Consider the following 23,667-nt stretch of genomic DNA (forward strand, 5'->3'; position numbering starts at 1 on the left):
AACTGATGTTAGCATGATACATTGTTAGCTAGCTCGTTGCAAGGTGATATACAGATGAGGTTTTTTGAGTGGGGGTACAGAATATTCAATAAAATGTCTTCTCACAGTGAACAGGCTTGTATGATGAAACAGCTTACATTATAAGATGTATACATAGCATACGGGGGGGAGGGGGCATACTGCATTAACGTTCTGGAGTGGCCAGAAAAACGTCCTGAAAATGTCATAGAGGAGGCTCCCAGGATTGCCCAAATCAAGTCCTCGGCTGTTGCAATGGCAGTACGAATGATGTCCAATAGTATGTCATCCGGACAATCCAGGATATCTTATGGACATCTGATTGTCCAGTTGATGACATCATATAGACGTCCTCAGGACGTGCCCTTGTTGTGTGGGTCCCTGTTTGAGACGTTGATTACCTGCTAAATTCATAATGATTACGTAGTTCGAAACCAGCTGGTACACAAGAAGGAAAGCTCTGTCGGTTGTGGCCATTGCACTGTTAGCTAGACGCTAGACTATCATACTGATATGCTTGTCTGGTTCATGTAGCAGTGTCGTCCTGCGTCCTTTTGTACATTGCCAGCGCTCCGACTGAAGTTTCCATATTAAGAGGATCAAAAGTGGCTTCCATTCTAAGGATAAAACGGATTAGATCTCAATCGGTTCAGCAGACGCAACTTTCGAGTCGGTTGATAGATATTTCAAGCACTTTGTCTCAGCTTGCTGATGATGACGGATTCCGGTTTTGCATGTTCACCAGCTTTTATCAATAACCAGGGTTGGTGCAAACTTCATGAAGCAGTATTTATGCACATGCTATTGGTTTGTGCGAGCAATATGATCTCACGCAGAGGTAAAAGAGGCAGAGAGAGAGAGAAAATAGAAAAAAGGCAGAGAGCCATTTTTTTAGCATCTATATTTATAAAAAGCAACCAAAATAAATAACCAACATTGTTCCAGTGGTGGTGCACACTGGTAGACACCACAACCTGTGGAAGATCGAAACCGAGAGACGTCTATGAGCTGCCCATGTTCTTCAGATAATTCCTTAGTTCTGTACACAGCTTGTCCCTTGGAACTTCAAACTGAAAAAGTGACAAGTAAACTGTAAGTGCATGCATGGATGTGGATATTGTATTTATGGGGCATACTACATCAGGATTGAGATGTTTTTAGGGACAGTGTTGTATCCGCTAAAGCCACTAGGAAAATTTTGCAATTGTTACACACCTAGCAAAGATTGATGACAGAGAATCTCAACAAAAAATTACTCAACACAAAATTTCCTGCTGATGGACATGGACATGGCCACACCCCCTAGAAACCAATCATTTTACCAGCTTGTTACAGTGTATCAGCATGTGTGGAATACAGCATGTAAGGGCTATATTATATGCTACAAGCAGGTGTTCATGATACTTATTTGTATCATGAATGTCACATTGTGCAGATCCTCTGCAGTTGATTCACTGTTTCATGACAGAGATGTTACATGCTACAGCCATGTGTCCAACTCTAGCTAATTGCAAAATTTCCAAGAACAACTGCCTGATGGTACACCAGTTGATGGTAGACAATGTCTACCAAAGCATACATCCTGTGCGGGCACTGTATATGCATTTTCACTGTGAAGCTGCCCATTCAGGCAAGGAAACTAACATTCTTTCTTGCTAACAGTGCACCTAAAGAAATGTATATACAGTAAAACCCGCGGATAACGATATCCCTCGTAAAACGATGGTTCATGATTTTACCGTCAAAATATACGTCGTTTCTATGGGGAAACGACCCGCGTATATCTATGGAGACCGCGATTCCGAATACTCGTATAACGATGTTGGACGCTGTCCGTCGTGCGCGTAACCTCGCGGCGAAAATCGCCGCGATAAGATACAGTAGAATCTCGATGATACGAATCTCACGGGGTAGCGGAAAAAATTAGTATCATCCGAAATTCACATCAAAAGAATTAAACCAAAATAAAAATTGAGGCAAGAAAATAGACAGCGACTGTTCATTTTCCAATACTGTCAGTCAAAGAGGTAGGTGGTAACGCTTTTGTGTCTCCGTATTTGGCCAATGGTGCTCAAATTCGCGAGATGGTTCAAAAGGCCTAGCACGTGCTTTCCACCCGCGAGTCGCGCGACAGTGTTCTAAAGCGAGCTTCTCCTAAAGCACGCAGGCGTTAGGTGAAGCCGACTTGCGGAATGGTGACGTGTAGCGTTGCCAGAAGTTGTCCTGCTATGTCCCCTGGTTCCCTCCACGAGTTTTGATCGCTGTTTTCCCAAGCCAGTTTTTGTCACACAGCTTCGCGTTATTTTTTTTAGCATCTGTTTCTTTTTCTTTTGCTACACGCGGGGTGGCGCGCGACTATCCTCACCCCTCAGCCCTCGTTTAACGATGTACCCCGTATAACGATGTAATTCGCGATTACCGTCAATATCGTTATACGCGGGTTTCACTATAGGGTTTGAGGTTTTCGGGAAATATTTTTGACAGAATTCGGGGGTAAAAATCGGGTGAAAAAAGTTGAGCCCAGAATCGGGCAGAACCAGGTGCAAAAATCGTGAGAAGAACGTAATTCGGGTAAAAATCGGGTTTATTGAGCAGTGGTACATAGGTTGGAAAGTAAATAGGCAGTAGCATGAGTGAACCCACTAATACAGTCGACATGAAAGTCTACAGGTGACCCACTCTTCCTATGCTGAATACAGGCATTTGTTGACAAACATCATTGCACTCATTTTGAGTGTTTCACTGCTGATACGTGATCGTTCGGGCCTTTGCACGTACCGGAGCTTGCTGAATGACCTCTCGACCTCACAGCTGCCATTTGGCAAACAAAAGCTGTAGCTGCGAGGCTTAAGTTTGGGTAGCTGGAGTTTTTGCCCAGTAGGTCAATGAGTCGAGGGAAGCGTTTCCTGGCACTTCTTCCTTCACATACATCTGGAACTCATCTACTATGCTGTTGAGGTCAGTTACAAGAGAAAACATACCAGCATATGTGTTTATGTCTTGGCTCATTGTGTGCTTCATGTGTGGGTTAAGGACTCTAGCCAGCTTCCAGATGTCCACTTGGCTGACAACAAGGTGGACCGCTTTTCATTTGTTTCACTGTCGAAGTAGGAGAAAAGAGTGTTCACCGTTGGCGTTCCTACAACATCCGGTGACTCGTCAACGCTTATGCTGACTTTTGCACTGGTGACTTTTCTTTTTATGACCGCGACTTGCGTTTCAAATACGTCTTTCAAATGCCTGTCGCGAAGTTGTTTGGCACCAGGCATTGTTCTTGCAGCCGGGCAGTAGCGTTTCACGAAGTCCCCAAGTGCTCTGTCCGCGTGCTGCAAACTGAGCCCTGCGAAACACAAGGCACGCACGAAGTCGTGATTTGCTCCAGTGGATTTTTTCTCTTGTTCACGGCGGCGCACAAGAATGTCATCTATGGTCGCCTGCTTCAGCTCGGCTTCTTGTGACATAGCTTGTTCCTTCATTTTCAAGTGCCTCTGGGATGCCACATGTTCTATCACGCGGTCGTACGGCTTTTTGGCAGGGTCGATGGACAATTCTAGCGAGCAGTAGCGACATAAAAGGGACCCAGAGCTGGGTCCTGCGCAGTCCCGCGTCCTTTTGCTGATCTCCATGTCGGGGAAATCGTGAATCCAGTCTTCGGCGGTTTTCTTCCGCCGGCCCGTACTGAAGCGTAAGAAAGTGGAACTACGACCTGCGACGAACGCGGAGAAACAGCCGGGATCCCGCGAACGAAGAAACGCATGCGCGGCGCGCGTGCCGTTCTCTCTCCGGCGTGTGTGTTCTCTCTTTTACAGTTTTTCATTTCAACGATTTCAACTAACTCTGAAAGATGGAAGTCACTGAAAAGGTTAGCCAGCTGTAGGACTCGAACGCACATCTTCTGGATTACAGCTCATGTTCAACCAACTCGACTGCTGCAGAGGAGCTGTATGCTTGTATTTTCGCGTTTGCGCCTCTGCGCATGAGGAGCGTTTCGCGGATTCGGAGATCGATTCGGGGCGAAATCGGGTTTAACCCGAATTGTCTGATATGCGTTCGGGGGGGAGAATTCGGGGAGAAATCGGGTAAAACTCGAAAACGTAAAACGCTATGTATATAATATTGAGGTGTGCAAATATTGAAATTTTCAAATATGAATCGAATATCGAATCTCCTGTCATAGGATAAAGGCTTCTAAGAGTGACAATTTAGGGAAAACTAGCATGGTCACAGTTGTGTTCTGCTGACCCATAGTAAAATGCCACCGTACATGCACTTGAAAAGTGCTAATAAGGAATATGTATTAATGTATTGGCTTGGCATAAGGCATACATGCCTAATGCACATGTGTGTGTGCCTCATGCCTAATGTGTTGTTCTCATGAGGCAAGTTGAAAAATGTAAAAAACTTTCTCTTTAAAAATCTTTCATGGACAGTGAACAGTGTTTGCATTGTAAGTGCTGGTGAAACAGACAGGATGGAAGTAAAGTGCGATGACATGTTCAGAATGTGGAATGGCTTACTGATGAGCACATCTCAGAACAAAGGTAGCAAGTGCTCTCTTCTTGCACTGAAAATATCTTCCGCATTTGTCATGTAGCCGAGAAACTGCACGGTTTCACTGTGCTCTCACGTGTGAAACCATCGTTCCTGACGGTAATGCATAGTTTGGAACAATCCCATTCATTAGCGCAGTAGCAGTAAAACCTCGATCCTCGACAATGTCGTATGGCTGTGCTCACACGCGTGATTTGTCCGGCGACGTTCGTGTTTAGCGCTGGTTTCATTTCATGGCGAAAATCTAATGCACGCCCCTATACTTCGTCACGCCGATGCTGACACACACAAGTCACAAGCAAAATCGTGCCATACGGGTCAGGGTTAAAGGTGGTGTCCGTGAGGAATCCAGAAGTTAATGTGAAATCCACATGAAGATACCTTCCGAAAACAAACCCCCCCCAAAATTTCGCAAAATTTGTTCGTGTTTTTTCATAAAACATCAAAAACATCGAATTCGAAACCAGCTGCTGGCGTATCGGCCCTCCCTTGCTTCGGCTCTTCCGGTGACATCACTGTCATTGCCAGCGAATTTCCCAATCGCTCAGCTGACGGCGTCACCGGATGCAATCCGATACTACCGAAAGCATGAACGGTGATGCTTCTAGCGACTGTTCGGCAGCTTGCCGGAAGACCGCATTTTGTGACAGACAGCCTGTCTTCATAACGGACTCCAGAGACGTCGGTCCACACATTGCTGCCTGCGTTGAGCCAGAAGCACGCAGCCGGCTGCAAAATCCGATTAAATTCGTTTTCTAATGTTACAGAGTGTATCGAAACGAAATACATTCTGGTTACATGTATTTCAGGCACCCACTATATTCCGATTGCACCTTCAGTTCAACTGTGCTTTTTGTCCGGATACCACCTTTAGGGCCATACGCTTCTTGCTATCACCTGTAACAACAGTTTGCGCAGTTACAAATGACTGTGCAGCATTATTGTCGTCCGTTGGCACTTTTATTGTCACACAGCGTCGGCGTTGGAGAAACTATGTTGAAATATCATTATGTCTCACTCCTCGATTATCGCCGTTATCACACGCGACCATGATTCTATTATACAGGGTGTTGATCTGCAACAAATTTTCATAAAAAGGGGAGTTGCCTTAGGACGCTTTTACTTTTACTTGTATTACTTAGGATTACTTGACGGGGCTGCCACTAGGCAACTGTATTCTTTCTCAATTAGGGAACTAATTAACAAAGACATTTTGATCAACTTTTTAATTATTGACAGCATTGATTTATAGGGAGCACATTGCAATTGCGATATTAAAGTCTGATCTCCACATGATCCTCTCGAACCACCGTGTTCATCTAAAATGCGAGAAGCGGTCTTTTTCTTTCGTTTTCTAACCTGAAGATCTGTTTTTCGTCCCAATTACCCTGTTTTAGAGCTCCTGCAACAAAACTCTATTTTACCCCCCCCCCCCCCCCAATTTTCAAAAACATAAAACCCGAATACACAACGCCCTACCAATACCACATGGATAAAAAATATGCATTCTGCACAAGCTCTCATGCCCTACTCATCATGAAAAGAATGATGCAGATACATCCCTGCTGCCCACATAAAATTAGCCAATGAAACCTGCATGGGCTACATTGAGAATGCGCTGAAACGGTGCTGAACTATAAACCAGCACATAATGCAGGATGAAAACGTGGGTCATATGCCGGGCCTCCGAAATTTGAGGCAATGCATGGCTTCATGTATGGGTCATTAATGGTGACACTTGTTCTTGGTGGCGAACAAACACTGACTTCATTTGTTCCTCATGTAATGTCTGTAAACTCTTGTTGTGTTTTGTTATTTGATTTGTTGTTATTCATCATTGTTTAATTACAAAATTATTAGAAAGTTTCAGTTAGTTACTACATGACCAAATGCACTCACCTCTTCCCTCGTTGTGACCTTGCGTAGCTTCACGATTCCCTTCTGCAGTTCGGACTCTCCAATAATTATTGCCAGTGGAATGCCTTTCTCTTCACAATACTGCAGCTGCACTAACAACTTTGGATTAAGTTTGTAGGGCTGTTCGACCTATACAAAGAGGCACTTTTCAGTATGTCTCCATAAATTGTCTTGTTTTGTAGCTTGTAATAAGACGCTTGTAAGCCTGCCAATCAATTTGCCAGACCTTGAAGCCCTTGTCCCAGAGGTCGGCGCATATCTTCATCCTTTCTGTAGCGAGGTTCTTTTGTGCCGATGCTACGTACACTTCAGTCTCAGTGGTCCGCACTTTTGTCTGTTCAGCCTGAAACAACAACAGTTGTCAAGTCAATGTGGCTGTGTCGAGGCTCGTACAATAATTAGGACAGAAACAACATTTAAGTCTCACCTATCCAAAGCAATGATCTCAAGGATGGCAGTTCATGGAAGACCAGTCAGTGCTGGTGGCTGGAATCGAACCCAGACCTCTCTCGTTTGCAGTCAGGTATGCTGCTATTACACCACGTTTATGACAGGTGTGGGTTTGATTCCCACCACAGATACTCACTGACTTTTCATCAACTGCCCATCTTGTGACACAAATATTTCTCTTTTTTCTTTCTTGAAAGAGATAATTTTCCGTGATCCCTCAAATTGCACTTTTAAACCATGCCCGCAACCTGGCAGCAATGGCAGAAGTGTAAACTAGGCCTCGCCTGATGCTCGGAGACATCAGGCGATGACAACTTGCAGTATATATTCAAATCCACACGTGCAAAAATATAAAGTAAGCCTCACCTAACACAGAGAGGCATGAGACGAAGCCACCTTGCAGGATACATTTGAGTCGCAGAAATGTAAAGCAGGCTTTGCCCAACGCTCAGAGGCATGAGCTGAAGCCAGTTTGCAGAATTTCGAATATATTCCAGTATTCGATAAAATGCTATTCGGTTTGAATACGAATAGCGCGGTACAGCTATTCCGTACAAATGTAGAATATTTTGAATATTCGCACAGCCCTAGTATTTGGCCAACTTTAACGTGGCCTCAAATGTAACACAGAGACGTGGCTCCCAAAAATACAAAGATTAGCTCGCTCCGATTGTACTGCGTGGATCCCAGACACAGATCTCTGGGACACCAAAAGCATAAGACGCCGATTCTCGATTCTCCTCTTTTTATGCCAGCACCAGGGTGTCTACCAAACTGTAGCCTTCAAAATCCCTGACCTTTCCAGGTTTTCCCTGACTATTTCAAGCAAATTCCCTGACAAAAACAAAAGGGAACTTGGTGCCTCGTGCTACGTTTTGATACAGATCCCTCATAAAACAGACCATTTATTAAGTGTTAGTGAGGCTATCCTAATTTTCTGCCCAAGCGCTTGTCATACTGGCGAACTTCTACTCACGGTAACGTTGTTGAGGCATCGCCGCTCAACCACCAGTCAACACTTGCGATTCGCCGTGCATCATCACGGCACTTGCCTGCGATTTTCCCCGACTTCAGCTGCTTTTTGACCACATATTCCCTGACAATCCCCTGACTTTTCCAATTACACGAAAATTCCCTGACAATTCCCCGTTTTCCAGGTTTTCCAGGTTGGTAGAAACCCTGCAGAACAGTCACATTCCGCTTTAAAGACTCTTCATAGTGAAAGTGCTTTTGTGGCACGGCTGGCAGTTAATGCTGAAACCCACGTGCATCAAACGGGTCACCGGGAACACCGGCCTCTGTGGACCAATTGCTAGCGTGTCCACGCACTGACCCGCGGCTGCTCATAAACAACAGAAATTCCGCACCTCAGCTTTCCTCTCAAGGATAGTGAAGATGCGCTCGACACCAATACTGATTCCGACGCAGGGGACATTCCGACCTTTAGAATCGAACATGCCTACGAGGGTGTCGTAACGGCCTCCCGCAGCCACACTCCCTACGGATGTGCTTTCCTTGGATGCGTCTGGTCCATCACCCAGCGAAGGGCTGGAGTCTGTCACAGAGGAAGAAAACATAGTATTTTATGTTGCTGTGTAGGGTACGTGACACAAGAGGCTCGCTGTTATGTACGATACGCTTCTATAATGCGAATGTGCAGTAAACTGTAAGAGAGATTTACATGCTGCAGTATATTTTTATTACAAATATGGTGCAGCATCTGTACAATAAGGTCACAGAAAACACATATCTGGCTTCATCAGTGTCCAATATGCATTAAATTAAGAGCTCATTAATTATTAATACCACGTGATTCATCTACCTTTCAGTACGGCTTCATAAATGACCCCTGTGTAATAGTCAAGACCACGTGCCAGGCTCATGTCGAACAGCACCTGCAAAATGGATATTATGTAGATCATAAAGCTTGGTTTGCACTCTTGCTAGCACAGAAAAGGTCACAGGTTCTTCTCAGCCACATTATAGAAAATGTGTTAAGAAGTACATATTTCCTTTTTTTTGTTAGAAAACTATGAGAGCAGCACAGATGTTGCTTTTGCTGGTGACATTTTGCGAGAGACATTCTGTGCAGGAGAGTAGGTATGTAACAGCTAGATGACACGCTACCTAACATTTGCAAATCATATTTTCAATTTGAGATTCCTGCGCAAACGTAACATAACAGTCAGCAAAAACAGCATCTTAGTTGCTCTGAAGGCCTCTGATAGAAAATATTTACTTTACATTGAAAAAAAAAAACACAGAGAAAAAACATCCTCTGTGGTCCACATGCCAGTATTAGTGCAGCTACGATGGGGACATAATCACAGAGCATTAAATTCAGGATATGGGATACAAGGGGTGAAGTACACCACTCTGGAAAAAGGGACGTGAAGCATCATGTGTGGATCAGGGTGTCGAACCGAACTTGAACCTGAACAGAAAACCGTACCCGAACCGTCATTTTTGCCAGAACCGAACCAAAATTTTCATGACACTCTGAACCTGAACCGGAGTGGAACTGGAAAAAATAATTGTGGTAACCGGTTTGCAACGAAACGGTTCAGAGACAAAAGAAGTAAGCATAAAAGTTCAAGTGCCTCTCAATCCCCGAACGAGGACACACTGCAAATTTTCGCAAATTTTCATCTAGCAGTCAAACGAGGACGTATAGTAAGTATGCTTTGAGCTTCTTTTTTTTAACACGTTGAAGCGCAGTTGTTCTTGTGAGCGCCGCTGCTAGCGCGGCACGCACGTGCTGCGGCATCCGCTCTTCAGAGAGAAGGCGCTGCGCGTACGCTTGTCAAACGCTGGATTCTCAAGCAAACGTCGCGGCCGTCCTCTGCTAGCAACTGCAGTATTTTCTGAAAGGTTAGTGGCCTGCCATCATCCACCGAATGAAGCAATAATGGAGTAGACCAGTTGTGTGGCTCTATAGGACAAATATACGATTAAGCAAGCGCCAAACATTTCCCGTTACACATGAGCAGTAAAAATTAAACAAGTCAGAAACATGAAAAGTGGAGAAGGAGCATACACAGTACCATACCTGTACGATTGGTGGTGGTTTGAAAAATAAATGTAGTCCTGCTTACTGGTAGTGCAATTGTGTCATGACACATTGCTTTTGCGTTGTGGATTATCTGGTACACTGCTGTAAGCCCGGACGCCCGGACACAGCAAGGCTGGCAGACCTATTTTCTACATGTTTCAGTACGGTTTCAGATTGATCCATACTGCGAATGCAGTGTGTCTGCGCAGTACCGTCGTCTATGTAAAACGCTGTCCATCTAATTTGGTTTCCTTCATGAGTATCGTGCTGGCACTGTGCGTGTGAAAAAAGTGATTTGGGGAACAGTAGGACTACACCGCTTCATCAGCGTGGATGCTATTTGCAAGTGTTCATCCATTTCTTCTTTCTCTTGCTAAAGGGAGTACCCGGCCACTATAAACGTCAATGCAGACAACAGCAGTATGCTATTAGCCACGCATTTCCTGATAAAAGCAACGAGGATAAATAAAAGCATAGGAAATAAAAGCGAGGATGATTAAAGCAGTTTTATGGGATATAAAACGGAAGCGTTGAATGGGTTTGCGAACCGGTTTGATTTTTGGCACGGCCGAACCGGAACTCAACCAGAACGAAATCCAGGGAACGTAAACCCGAACCGAACTCGTATTTTTTGTGGTTCGACACCCTAGTGTGGACGCTAATAACATTGATGCCACTGCGACACTACTTTTTCAACGTCAAGGTCATTTTATCAACGAGGTGAGTTATTACCCATTCTGTTTCACAGCGAGGCATTACTGTCTGCAAGAGCCCATGTGACATGATACAAGCTTGACCACAGCATCAACTGTGGCAAACAGTGGCATAGCCATGCAATTTCATTAGACACCATGCACATGCAAACTATCTCCAGAAAATGCCAAATAACACATTATGACATCGAATATTGATATGTCAAGGAACGGATGAGCAGTGAGCAAGTGAGCTGGTGAACTGTGGATGAAGGCAACATTTCCTTGAGTGTCGTCCAGTGATGGGCAGTACTTGAAGTACCAAGTACTCAAGTAGTACTTTAAGTACATTTCTGGGTACTTGTACTTTACTTTAAGTACATCTTAAATCGTGTACTTTGTACTGTACTTCAAGTACTTTTTTCCGAGTACTTTCCCATCAAGTACTCAAGTACCCAAACTTGGACTCCAGGCAAAAAGTCACAAAAGAGTATCAAAAATACATCCTACTAAAAGCGCTAAAATGACAACAAGAAGACGAAAACACACAGATAGGGCTATCTCTGAGTTTTCGTCTTCGTGCCGTCACTTCAGAGCTTTTAGTGGGATGCGGTACATTTTACCAAAAAGGATTTTTCTGTTTTTAAATAGCACATTTGTTGAAGCACATCTATTGTTGAGAGGCTTGAAATGTGTAAAAAGTATCAACACTTCTATTATTATGTAAAACGAATGGAATACAAAGACACGCACACATTATGACATCGCAACCGGCAGCACAATGACTTGGTCCATTGTCATTTCAGTTCTCGCAATGCAGAGTTCTATGCTTTTTTATAATGTCTCCTTCATTCGCAATTAATAAGCATTTATGCATTATATATCACATTATATGTGTGATTGCATTACATGATGAACACTCTGCAAGACACACCGGCTTTAATTTTTACATTTTACGTTTTTTTTAATTGGTCACATGGATTACATTGCAGCGGATTACAGTCGTATAAAAATGAAGGCTTATACTGTGCTTCATCTTTTTTACTTTCATCATGTTCTTTTTCTAAACAAAAAGCAGCAAGAAATTCCCAGAAATATGTAATTTCTGTTGCCTTGTACTTTTTTCTTCTTGAAATTTCCTAGTCTGCTATAGCAGAAGATTAGTACCAGAACACCACACTAGGCAGGTAATCCTGGATCAGTCAGGGTGTAATACTATTTTGCATAATCACAGCACAGCTGCTGATTACCTTCCTACATGTAACTGCACATTATGACCTCTGATTAAGTTTATATTCACGGGTTAGCACTTAACCTAAGACTTTATGGCTCCAAAGCATTTGTCAAGAATACTCGCTAAACTTCTGCAAAAAAAAAAAAAAAAAAAACAAGTCACAGATGCTAAACAGTAAAATGCAAAGTGATACAAACTAAATTGGCAATGTACTTGATCAGTACTTGAAGTACTTTGCCTGGTACTTTGTACTTTACTTGAAGTACACTTTGAATTGGGTACTTTGTACTGTACTTGAAGTACTAATGATGCCAGGTACTTGGTACTTTACTTTAAGTATAATTTTGAGGTACTTTGCCCATCACTGGTGTCGTCTTGTATCCTCGTTGTGTCTCCCTGTAGCTATTCCTCAAACTCAAGGAAGGAACTTCATCCATTGATATGTCCAACAGCAACAGCCTCCAACTCACTTTGATGAGGCATAAACAAGAAGACTCACCTTGTCACTGATGTTGTATAGCGAACAGTAATGGAGGAACAGGTCTAGCTCATCGAGCCCACGTTTTGCTGCAGCATTTTTGTAAAGTTCTTCTTCTTGCAGAGCAGTGACAAGGTCACGGCCACCTAAGTAGCAGAGGCATCACAATTATTACCGCAGCACACCTACGCTGCCTTGGTCAGCATGCTATTACTCCACCAAGGTCAATTTTGAAACTCTACGAAAGGACTGAAATTGGGGGGGAGGGAGTCAGGACATCTGGACCCCTCCGTCAGTCCACCCCTGGCCTGGTGCTTCAACTTCACACACAATGTGTGGAGGTATTGATCAAGTGCCACACATCAACCAACAATGGGAGTGCCACGTTTGTCCCGTTTCTTTCCTTCTTGTTTTCTTTTCTTTTTTAATACAAATTCATCAAAATTTTACTGGTGACTAGACTATGTAGCGCAGTGGACATAAGGACAAAAACAGAGAGACAGACGATCACAAGCGCATGTCATTGTCAGTTTCTCTGTTCTCGTTTTGGTGTCCACTGTGCTACATAGTTTAGATGCTTCAGTACCAACTAGCCCAATCCTCAACCCTTTAGTAGTGACTTTTTAAACAAAGTGGTTCTTGAGACATGCGAGTTTCAATATTCTCCAGCTACCCAACAGAGTATGATGTCAAAATTTGACTACTGTATTTAGAATAATAGAATCTAATAATAAAAATCTCTGAAAATCCACTTATATGACATCCTATATGTCATAAAAGCTTACTCCTGCTCTAGTTAGCACAAGATACTTCAAAATTTCCACTGTGTACTAACAGAGGGAGCACCTATAGAGTGCGTAAGTTACGTTTAAACATGGTAACAAATGCAAGAGCATAGTACATAGACATGGACAGACGACTATATACTATGGTGCCCATCGCCATGCTGTACACTACCGGTGGTGCGGCTACAGTCAGAGTACAAGAAATATGTGGGAAAAAGTACCAACATATTGAGGTCCAAGTTGAGGGTGCGTTAATAATGCAAGTAAATATGGTAATCGCTTTAATCATTTTTGGTGATATTTGGTACTTGTAGACCATAACTTGAGACTTGACACACAAGCAAGCATGAGTGAAGTACTTAAAACATTTGTGTGTCAGCTTTGAAATAAATACTGTACAAGCCACCTAGTAGGGAAGCTGATTCACAGTACGACCCATCAGCGATGCATATAACGTCACAGTAATTTGTCTGCCACAGGGAACATGGCATACTGTGGATCTATGGGATACTGAAAGACATAAATGTAATGCGAATATTCAAAATTTCGAACATGAAACGAATATCTGACGCCGTTCGAATACTATTCGTAACCTCGCCTCTTTACAAGCTTCGCCTCTTTACATATAAGAGCTTGGTGAAGCCCACTTCACGGTACCGCCATTGTTCTTTTAGTGTGCGGCTTCATCCTGCAAGTCCGCTTCTCCTCATTACACTGGAGCGTTAGGTGAAGCCCGCTTTAGTCAGTTTTCAATATTTTGTCACTAAAGTCTACAAATTTTGTGAGCTCATGGACAGCACTGTACTCTGGGCATTGCACTTTCCAGTAAATGTACTCCCAACTTCCAGAGTTATGTCCAGTAAAAGATGGAAATACCTGCAGTTTCTAAAAGAGTACAGGACATTCACAATTTAAACCAGAAATGAGGAGATCCACACAAAGCAGGCTGCACGGAACATGTGCGCGATCAATGCAGTTCATCCCACTAATGCAGTCCACCATACACAACATGGAGACACCCTTCTCTCACGATATGTTAAGCTGGGTGAAAAGTTCACATGTTTGAAGGAAGGTGGAGGAAGCGTGGACCTCCATGCGAAAGCTTGTACAAATTAAACTTAAACAAAAATCTTCAGTGTCAGTTTCTGTATTTTGTTTATGTGATCTACAGGACTTGACTCCCCTCTTTGTATACGCTCATGTTTGAAGCAGAAAAACATCTAATGAGTACAAGACCACAAAATATTTCACCATGAAGTATTCAAAATTGTTTGAATTGCACCTTTTCTGACTATTCGAATTCGACTCGCAGTGCAAGTGAAATATTCGTAAACTATTCGCAATGGAAATTTTGCTATTCGCACAGCTCTACTTAAAAGTAAACTTAACTTAAAAGTAAAGTTGTTCAAGTACATTAAGAATTTCACAAAATGCAGCAAATTGTGTCAGATTCTGCACCTCAACTCATCAATATACTGAGTCTGCATAGGGATTCTGTCATATCTCACCATTTCTGACAACAAACTTCTCGATCTTATCAGCGGCTATTTCAGAAAGTCCCTTTTCTTCTACCATCTCCTTCCGCACCTCTTCCCATGGTGACTGAATAAACAGGCAGACTGTTGTTAGCAGAATGATAACTCCCTCGATATGACAATGATAACGAATCCTTACCTTATCTAGTTTGTCTACAGCAGAGCAGATTGTCTTGAACTTCTCAGGTGGAACACCACACAGCTCAAACATACCGTTCAGAACTTCCCTATGATTGACCTGCAGTTGCAACCAAGGATTCAGCGTGCCACATATACACAGAGTTATACCTGCTATTCCTGTTAATAATGACGGTAAGTACCAGTCATAAAACTAACCTTTACTACAAAGTCACCAAGCTTGAGAGCCTTCAGAATTTCTGTTACTATCCTCACACATTCTACATCTGGGAGCATAAGGTCATATTGACCAGCAATGTCAAAATCCTGCAGACAAAGCACAGAAAAAGTAAGTGCAACAGCGCTGTAATTGCTACATGTAAATGCTACACACCACAATTTCAATCTGTACCTCAAGCATAATGTAACTTGGTGAATTATAGCTTTTTTAGGAGCATAAATGATTTATTTTTATGTTTACTACGCTACTGTGGTTCAGCAAGCTCTCAATCAAGGTCAAGTTTAGGTGAGTACCAGAAGGCAATGTTTATACTAGAGTTTCAGACAGGCACCACATGAGGCTTAGGAGTTTACCACACTGGAGTAGATATCACCTCTCACAAGAACCACTTCTAGGAATAACAACAGCGAGGACCTGTCAGCACGAAGCTACTTGAAGTCAACACAGAACATAACCTGATTGCCTGATCTAGTACCTAGCAGGAAAAACAAGAACTGCATTCAGAAGACTGCATATACATAAATAGTGGTTTCGAAATTTTCATCCAATGCACCATTTCTGGGTACGCGTATGCGCATGCCTAGCCACTTCTGGTAGCGGCCACCATGTTTGTCGACATGAAAACATGTTGTAGGCTGTGATGCGAGTTGGCGAAGCTTTTTCTCGCAATGTCTGTAATGTTTGAACTGCCGAAACGTGAAAGGCATAAATGTCAGTGTATGGTTCTTCCGCTTCCCACCGTAAAAGCATCACCGAAAGAAATGGGAGCTTTGCATTCGCGCCGTTGGGCACATGAAGGAAGATGGTTTTGTAACTTGTGTGTCACGCTCTCCGTCCCCAACATCGTTCTCTTTGCCGGTGTTGGAGCATGCGCTTTGAAGCTTCGTGCAATGCCTGTAATGTGCTGCGTCGAACTGTCGCCATGATAGTTGGCATGAAAACATGACGTGTTATGAATATGCCTTAACAAGTTTTCGTGTGTTTTTTTAGGTATATCGCATGTTGTGTGCTTCCACAGAAGAAGGCTATACCATTCAAAACAGATGTTATCCTGCTATGTCCTCAAAAAATGACAGCTACATCCACATGGTGTTAATTTGTGATCATTGCTTTTCTCATCATGTCGTCTCTAGCCGCCAGGAGCGACGCGTACATGGAAATGATCCATTATTTTTTGTTCCCCTTGCCCAAGGCAGATGTTTATATAAATGTTCACATGTTATAAAATATATGAATGTTTCCCCTAGACCTGGAACAACCCTTGCCAAAGCTTTTCAACTTGAGCTTTCTTCAGTACTACAGTAATCTCATTGTGATGATGATGATGATGGTCTGGTGTTTAGTGATGCAAGAACAGCAATCTCATTGTTATAAGTTGTTTTCTGGTGCATGCAATTAGTGAAAGTAATGCAGTTCATGAAAGAGCAAACGAGTACTAGTAATCATACTTGTGACCTTCAAATTTCCAGTCTAGAAGCTCACTAAGAATTAAAGACACTGGTAAGTGTTACAAAAAAGCTAAGGAATCTAAAAAATATTCTCTTACTATGCGCCAGTGCCTGCAGCTGAGTCGAAGGATGTATAATGGGAACATCGAAATTTACATTAAAATTGAGTTCACATGTATGAACCTATTCCAAATGTGTGGCTATATTTGTGAAAATCCACACAAAAAATTCAAATAAATTCCAGTGCATGACAGAAAAATAAAATTACTCATAAAACACTCACACACTGATAGAACTCGCGGTAGCGTCCTTTGGTCATTGCAGGGTTGTCCCTCCTGTATACTTTGGCAATGTGGTACCGCTTGATGTTCGTCACTTTGTTCATGGCCAAGTATCGAGCAAAGGGCACAGTCAGGTCATATCGCAGTGACAGGATTTCTCCACCTTGGTCCGCTAAATCATAGATAAGCTTCGTATCTTCACCATACTTTCCAGTAAGTGTGTCCTACACGTAGCACAAAGTGATGCAAAAATAAAACATGAAACATGTGCTCAATTATGTGCTCAGATGCAGCAGGCAAATCATCTTTACCTTGAGTTCAAATACTGGAGTATCGAGAGCCTCTGCTCCGTGTCTCTTGAAACATGAGGTGATGGTGCTGAAGACATGCTCACGCATTGCCATTTCTGCTGGTCCATGATCCTTAGTCCCCTACACATAGGCAACCAAATCTAGCATATAAGTTACAGGTGCGTCCAGAAGGTATTACAGGTACACATAATACTGAGGTCCCATGAAAATATTGTGCGTTATCTCCCCTATAGTGCCAGTCATGTCTGGCGCTGTAGGAGGCGAGGCCCCATGACAATCATCTAGGACACCACATGGGCTAGATTTTAGGACTGCGGTGCCAAGCTCAGGCCTGTGCCATGCTTCTGGCTGACCTAGAGTGACTGTCAAAATAAAAAGTCTGTTGACAAAGGGCGGCTGAATTTCCCGTAAAAAAAAAATGAGAGAGAGGCACTGGAAGGCATACCTCAGCGAAAATCACTCATGAGCATGCCCGCCTTTTTCTCTTAGTACTTAAGTCTAATGAGCCTTAACATGCAATCGAAGGGCCTCTGGGTTGCTGTATCACTCGATCACTCCGCTGTTGGCGTACAAGCTCTACGGTTATTCTTATACAAATTGGATTTCATAAAAGTCAAAGTTTAGTTCCATGCAGCTTCATGTGCAGCTTCATGTATTGGCATTCAGATCAATAGCTGTCTTTGATTTGAGAAAAGTGCAAGGGGCAATGTAAAGGAGTGCAAAAGAAGTGCACAACAGGTGTTGCTCTTGTGCAAGGTACACTGAGCCCAATCAAATAGAAAAGTGTAAGCATGAGACTGTTTCGCACAGACGTCTGCACTGCATCACAATTTCCTGAGCGATTATTGTTAAAAACTTGACTCGATGAGTAAAAACAGGCCCATCTTAACAGAACTGATGACTCCCGCGGCACTTTTGTCAATCAAATGGTCGAGTGTAGTGCACCGGCTGCACCTCCGTTGAATCGAATGCGGGAGCTTGGACTGCTTGCACTCGTTCACAAAGTGCAGCTGAATCGAAGACAGCTAATGGCAGAAAGTGTAAACGTTGCAGGTTGCGTTTTCCAAGCAGGTAATTGTTACCTTTGGTGTCTTCAGCACAAACTTATGAGGTTCATCATCTGCAAGAAGTGCCTTCAACTGCAGCAGTTTAGCCACTTCCTCATCAATCTGTATAAAGTGAACAAAAGGCAAACAATAAATATCACCAGAAAAACAAAAATACCAGCTGAATGTGTGCCACCATTCAGCTAAAAGCATAAAAGTATCCATTGGAAATGAGCTACCCCACTACTAAACCCTTCCACAACAACACTATCATCTCCCTTACATTCCTTGAACACAATTCGGAATTTATATGACTGAACATGGAGTACATTTTGCATGTTGTGCTTTTGAAATCAATGCTGTCATAAAATAATGTTATAATTACTGTGAAATATCAGCTTAAACATGAACTTTCCCTGTCAGACTGCTTATATGAATTACTTGCTCGGAGAACAGGATAAGTCCCTCATGTAGAAGTTTAGTTTAAACTGTAGAATTATGGTTCTGCAAACAATGTTCCGAGGACGGTAGCAATCTGGGGGAGGTAAACATTGCTTCCAGAATTATGTGTGCTGAAGATTTCCGGCGCATGTCTGCACTCCGACCTTGTGGCGCATGCAACATGTCGCCAGACAAACAGGCTGACACACCTTGTATGTAAATCTGCTCCCATTACAACGTTTCAAGCTCCTGATAAGTGCCCTTTGCAAGCTCAGCAGCTGCATGCAATAATATGTGTTTGAAGCTAAAGAATAGCTGAAAGACACATGGATCATGTGGATGACTATAGGAAGAAGCCTATTTGCCCAGTGCACAGGAAGGATATCCCTAGAGAAAGGAAACCAGAACTGCAGTTCTGCTGTCCACTGAATCCTACACACAGTGCTTCACTGGCCTCACTTGTTGTAGCAAGAGAGTGTTTCTGTTGTATCCCTTTGCTCTAAAACTTGGAATGCAGGTTCATACTGATGTGAATAACTGTATTTTACATTTGTGCGGCATTACTTGGGGTATATTCTTGCAACTTGTACAACAAGTTACGTAAAGTGACACCCAAACTAAGTAAATTCTAACTAAATACACAATAACAGCTGTTCTAGAAGATACAATGACCACATACCTGCTTCACAGAAAGGTTAGCCATAGATAAGTGCCGCCAAGGAGGAAGAAGGGAGAATTTGGTATACGCACAGACGGAAGTGCGGAAGAAAGTCGCAGCACGAAGGCCCAGCATTATGGAAAATCGAGAAAATACAAAGGTGTCTTCAGAACATCTGAAGAGGAAACAGTGGCTCACTTAGGCTAAAACCTGAGCCTGTTCTACATACCAAATGTAATAACCTTATTCATAAAAAAGATTTTTCCTAATTCCAGGAGGGGTGTGTAAGAGTGACTGAGTAGGAATATTATTATTGTTGCTATGCACACCCATGGTTGTGCACAATATTTAGCAACATGGCACTTCTCAATCTTGTCTTTTGCGTGCAGCTATATACTTGCCCTAAAGACACTGTCACATGCAAGATCTTTCACATATTCTACTTTTTTTCTTTTTTTCTGTGGAGCTCATAGACCCTCAGCCTCAGCCTTCCACCAATAACTAGGATTGAGTTCATCAGTACTAGGTTTTGCAACATCTATCAACTGCTTAGAGTAAAAATGATGAGCTATTTTTAGTCTACTACTATACGTATGTGAAGTAAAGCCTTCGCTATTTTTATTTTGGTACACTGAGGAAGTTGGGCATGCCAATGCTGACATCCAGCAGTCAAGAAGTGCATGATGTTTTATTTATGTATTTGACATACCCTGCATTCTAGCAGACTACATTTGCTCTTATTGTCAACATCCAATGATGCCTATGTCACGGATGGAGACGTTATTTAATGCTACTGTTTGCCAAGAACTTAACATTTTCCCTGATTTTAAAGTAGCACAGAAGTCATTTTTAACACCCTGTTTCCTTTCTATAAAACTGTTAAGCAGGTCAGTAAGATGCACCATGTAATTCACCCCACAGAGTCATAATTATTGCAGAAACTGAATTTAAAGTATGCCACAAAAGCGACCGTGCGCAACAGTGGTGGAGGGCAGTACCACCCTGTGATCTGCCTGTGACCTTGAACTGATGCTACAGAGTCAGTGCTCACTGATTGGTTCACAGAAATGTTGTCTGCTACTCAGCTGTCGTCTGCTACTTGGCTTTTCGGGGCTCTGAAAATGCACTGCTCCTGGTTTGGTCATGATTCGACCACTCCTTCTATCCCCAATTCTCTGAGGGAACCGGCAAAGCGACTGGGCGCTTACCTGCACTGACCAGCGAACCAGAACGCACGGACTGCGTAACGTCATCGGTGACATGGTATCATGCTTTAGAGCACTGCACGGGCCTAATTTTCGGGCCTGTGCACTGGGCCGGGCTGCTACGGCCCGCACCCGGCCTGACGTCTTCTATAGATTTCCAGCCCGGGGCGACTCCGCTGGCCCTGGGCCCAGCCTGTACCTGACTGTTTCCATGCTCAGGCCCGGTCCAGCCCGCCTCTGCTCTACATGTCTCGAGGCTCGGAGGCGTATTAAGATTTACTAAAGAGCACAAATGGTACTGTGGTACTGTGATGTTACACGTAAGGTTTGTCTGCGCAGTGTGGTGACATTTTGCACATGCCGCATGGTATAGGAATGCGGATAATTTGGACCACCTGGGGTTCTTTTGACGTGCGCTATGCTCTAGTCTATCTTCAAATCCGCGTATTGAAAGAGCAGCGAGGAAAAGGACACAGCTAATTGGTGGAGAGTGAGGAGGTACGCTCTGTGTTTTACAGGCAGTGTTTCTCTGCTGGCAAGCCGCTGTGTGCTTGGTTGCTTGGGAAGGCAGCGCGCAGTGGCTTGTGGGCGATATGTGTGTACCTTGCGGATCAAGAGAGACTCATTTCCGCTCTATTGCGCGTGCACCGGTGTTATTCCCCCTTCACGAACTCTCACACGAACGAAATATGTCAGAACACCTAACCTAACTGACCCTCGTACAGGACTCTCACTGGGAAGGAAATATGTCCCAACACCTAACCTAACTGACCGTCATGCCGGACTTGCACAGCGCGCCTGCCACACCAAACATCCCCAAATGTGTGTGAGTGCACGTGTGAAATCCAGACCCATTATACACGAAATAAGCATGATCACTTATAAAAAAAGTGATAGTTCTCAGATGAGAATACCATGATACACTATACCCAATGAAAAAAAAAGTGACATTAAAATTCAGCTGTCCAGTCTCGCCAAATATGTTCGCGTACATGCCCGACCATGGTCGGCGTTGTGAAGCCCGTACCCGGCCCAGTGGCTGAAACCCGAGCCCGGCCCGCATAAAAAACGCAAAGCTCGGCCCGGCCCGTGCAGTGCTCTATCATGCTTCTCCTCCTCGTTACACCTTAAGTGGCGAGTTAAGGGTGAACGCGTGGATCTGTGTTTATGCAAGTTTTTTTCTGGGAAACAAACTGCACACATAAAAACCTTTCATGCCATTCGGTGAATTCACACACACACACTTTCATGAGACGTCTTACTCTGAAAATTTCTTGGATAGCCCTCTGCGCTCCTTTAAGTCCTCTAAAAGCCTGTGCTACACTATTTCATGCTGATTCATGTGATGATTCATGCTGATTCATGTGATGATTCATGCTGGTCTGTCTGCTGATTTTGAACAGGTATTGTTTAACTATCAAGAAAATAAAATTTATGACAAAATACATGCTAAATATAGTTATGGTTGTACATTTTTTGTCTAATGTGGCAATGATATATAGCTGCGACCTGTAAACAATTGCTCATGGGTTGCGATTGCTTAAAATTGCTCATCAATGAGCAATTAGAACCATTATGGCCTACGCGTGGCCATCGGTTAGTGCACTACATCTACTACTCTACCACGCCCCATCCTGTGACATTTCGGCTAGTTTCATCACATGCTCCTTGTCATAGCTACCACATCTGAGTGTGCTAGAAACACGAGTTCCTCATTGTGGAAAGCATGAAATCCCGAAATTTTTTTTCAAAATGTTTGAGTAGTGCACATGGCAACGCCCATGAGCCATGAGTGACGTTTAACTTCAACTGTTTTGCCTCCTCAACTTGTTGCAGAGTACCAGCCTGTATGTGGCACACCAAATGAAAATGGGTCTAGGATTTGGAATATCCAAGATGTACAGAAGCTTCAGGAGGATTCCGGGAATGTCCCACTCAGGTATATTCCTAGGATTTTCATTTCAGGGGGAGGACGGTGACACACATATTTGCAGCTTTTCTGACGTTTTTGGCCTATCTTGCAGGCAATTTGGGGGGAGGGGGTGTCTTAGGGTGGTGCTGGAAAAATCCCTGGACTCCCACCAACTCCATGTGGGAAATAACGCGGCAGCGTATCGGATCTCTCCTTGTTTTAACGTGAATTTGCATGATACCGGCTGAGCGCCACACAGACAAAGTGCAAATTCTACTCACGAGCTTTGTTCCCTTCTCAAAAGTAGGTCGTACACAATCAGGACAAAGCTCTAGCCAATTGGAAAACTGCAATTGTAGTACTAACAATTACGTCACATTTGCCATTTAGTAGCAGCATCAACACCGTTTTGCAACAACGATAATTCGTAGATCGCCGGTTTTTTCTCGTACAAATGTCCTGCAGCACATGTTGTTTTACGTAGATGAGCATATGGTCATGTTTCCAAAACTTTCACACCTTCTGATGATTATGCATGTATCACAACGCGTCGCCTAAAAGTTGTACTTTTGGACTTCTCGGTGGTGATTTAATGAATAACTCGGAACTGTAACTCACTGGCAACCAACGGTGCTACACGTCACAACGTGATAACACACCTTTTCTTTTGGAGCTTTCTCGGCCTTCAAACGTCTCACCACCTCTCCTTGCTGCTTGATTTGTTGTGTGACGCTTTCCTTTTGCGAGCTATCCATTCTAATATATCACAATCGAAAAGTAAAGCCGCTAACACAGAATCTTTCGTGGACACCGTATGCACTGCTTCCACTCTCACGCTATTAATGGAGGCTGACATGCTACACATGGTTGCCGGATCGTTTGTGAGCTCTATGGCTAAAATTGTACGGCCGTGCTCGAATCTGCGTGGGACGTGGGACCATGACCCACGACCACCTCAAGCTTGACGTTGATGAGTTTTTTCTGAGAGCTGAGAGGTGTTGTCACACAAAAGGTCGCGAAAATCAGAGACAGAAAATTGGACATGTAGTTTCAAAAAGAACCCTGGCTCGAGCAGTTCTTTTTTGCAAGGTTGTGTTTACTGTGCAGCCCGCCTTTAGAACGTGGATCACTTGCAAAAAAACAGGATAACAGGTACACAGTAAGACGCAACATTGGAACCGATAGATTCCGGGACTACACTTATAGGTCCGCGCCCACTTTTGGCATCCGGGGGGGGGGGGGGGGACAAGTAGACCATTTGTGCTCCCACCTCTCCGTATTCTTGATTTTCTTTC

General features: G+C 43.4%; 1 protein-coding gene across 2 annotated transcripts; it reads right to left on the reverse strand.

The window, feature by feature from the left end:
* Positions 1–900: 900 nt before the first annotated feature.
* Positions 901–23,225, reverse strand: LOC135394537 (histidine--tRNA ligase-like). 2 transcript variants are annotated; one of them, XM_064625319.1, is made up of 13 exons: positions 23,032–23,225; positions 18,193–18,279; positions 17,111–17,230; positions 16,802–17,023; positions 15,049–15,156; positions 14,852–14,950; positions 14,686–14,779; positions 12,414–12,538; positions 8,759–8,831; positions 8,304–8,491; positions 6,713–6,829; positions 6,469–6,615; positions 901–1,088 (listed from the first exon to the last, which is right to left on the reverse strand). In XM_064625319.1, the coding sequence occupies exons 1-13, from the start codon at positions 23,125–23,127 to the stop codon at positions 1,020–1,022; spliced, it is 1,545 nt and encodes a 514-aa protein (XP_064481389.1). In that variant the 5' UTR covers positions 23,128–23,225; the 3' UTR covers positions 901–1,019. The 2 variants fall into 2 exon arrangements, with proteins under 2 accessions (XP_064481389.1, XP_064481388.1); XM_064625318.1 differs by lacking the exon at positions 23,032–23,225 and adding an exon at positions 19,277–19,426.
* Positions 23,226–23,667: the final 442 nt, after the last annotated feature.

Source organism: Ornithodoros turicata, chromosome 5 (genome assembly GCF_037126465.1).
Source record: "Ornithodoros turicata isolate Travis chromosome 5, ASM3712646v1, whole genome shotgun sequence".
Lineage (NCBI taxonomy): Eukaryota > Metazoa > Arthropoda > Arachnida > Ixodida > Argasidae > Ornithodoros > Ornithodoros turicata.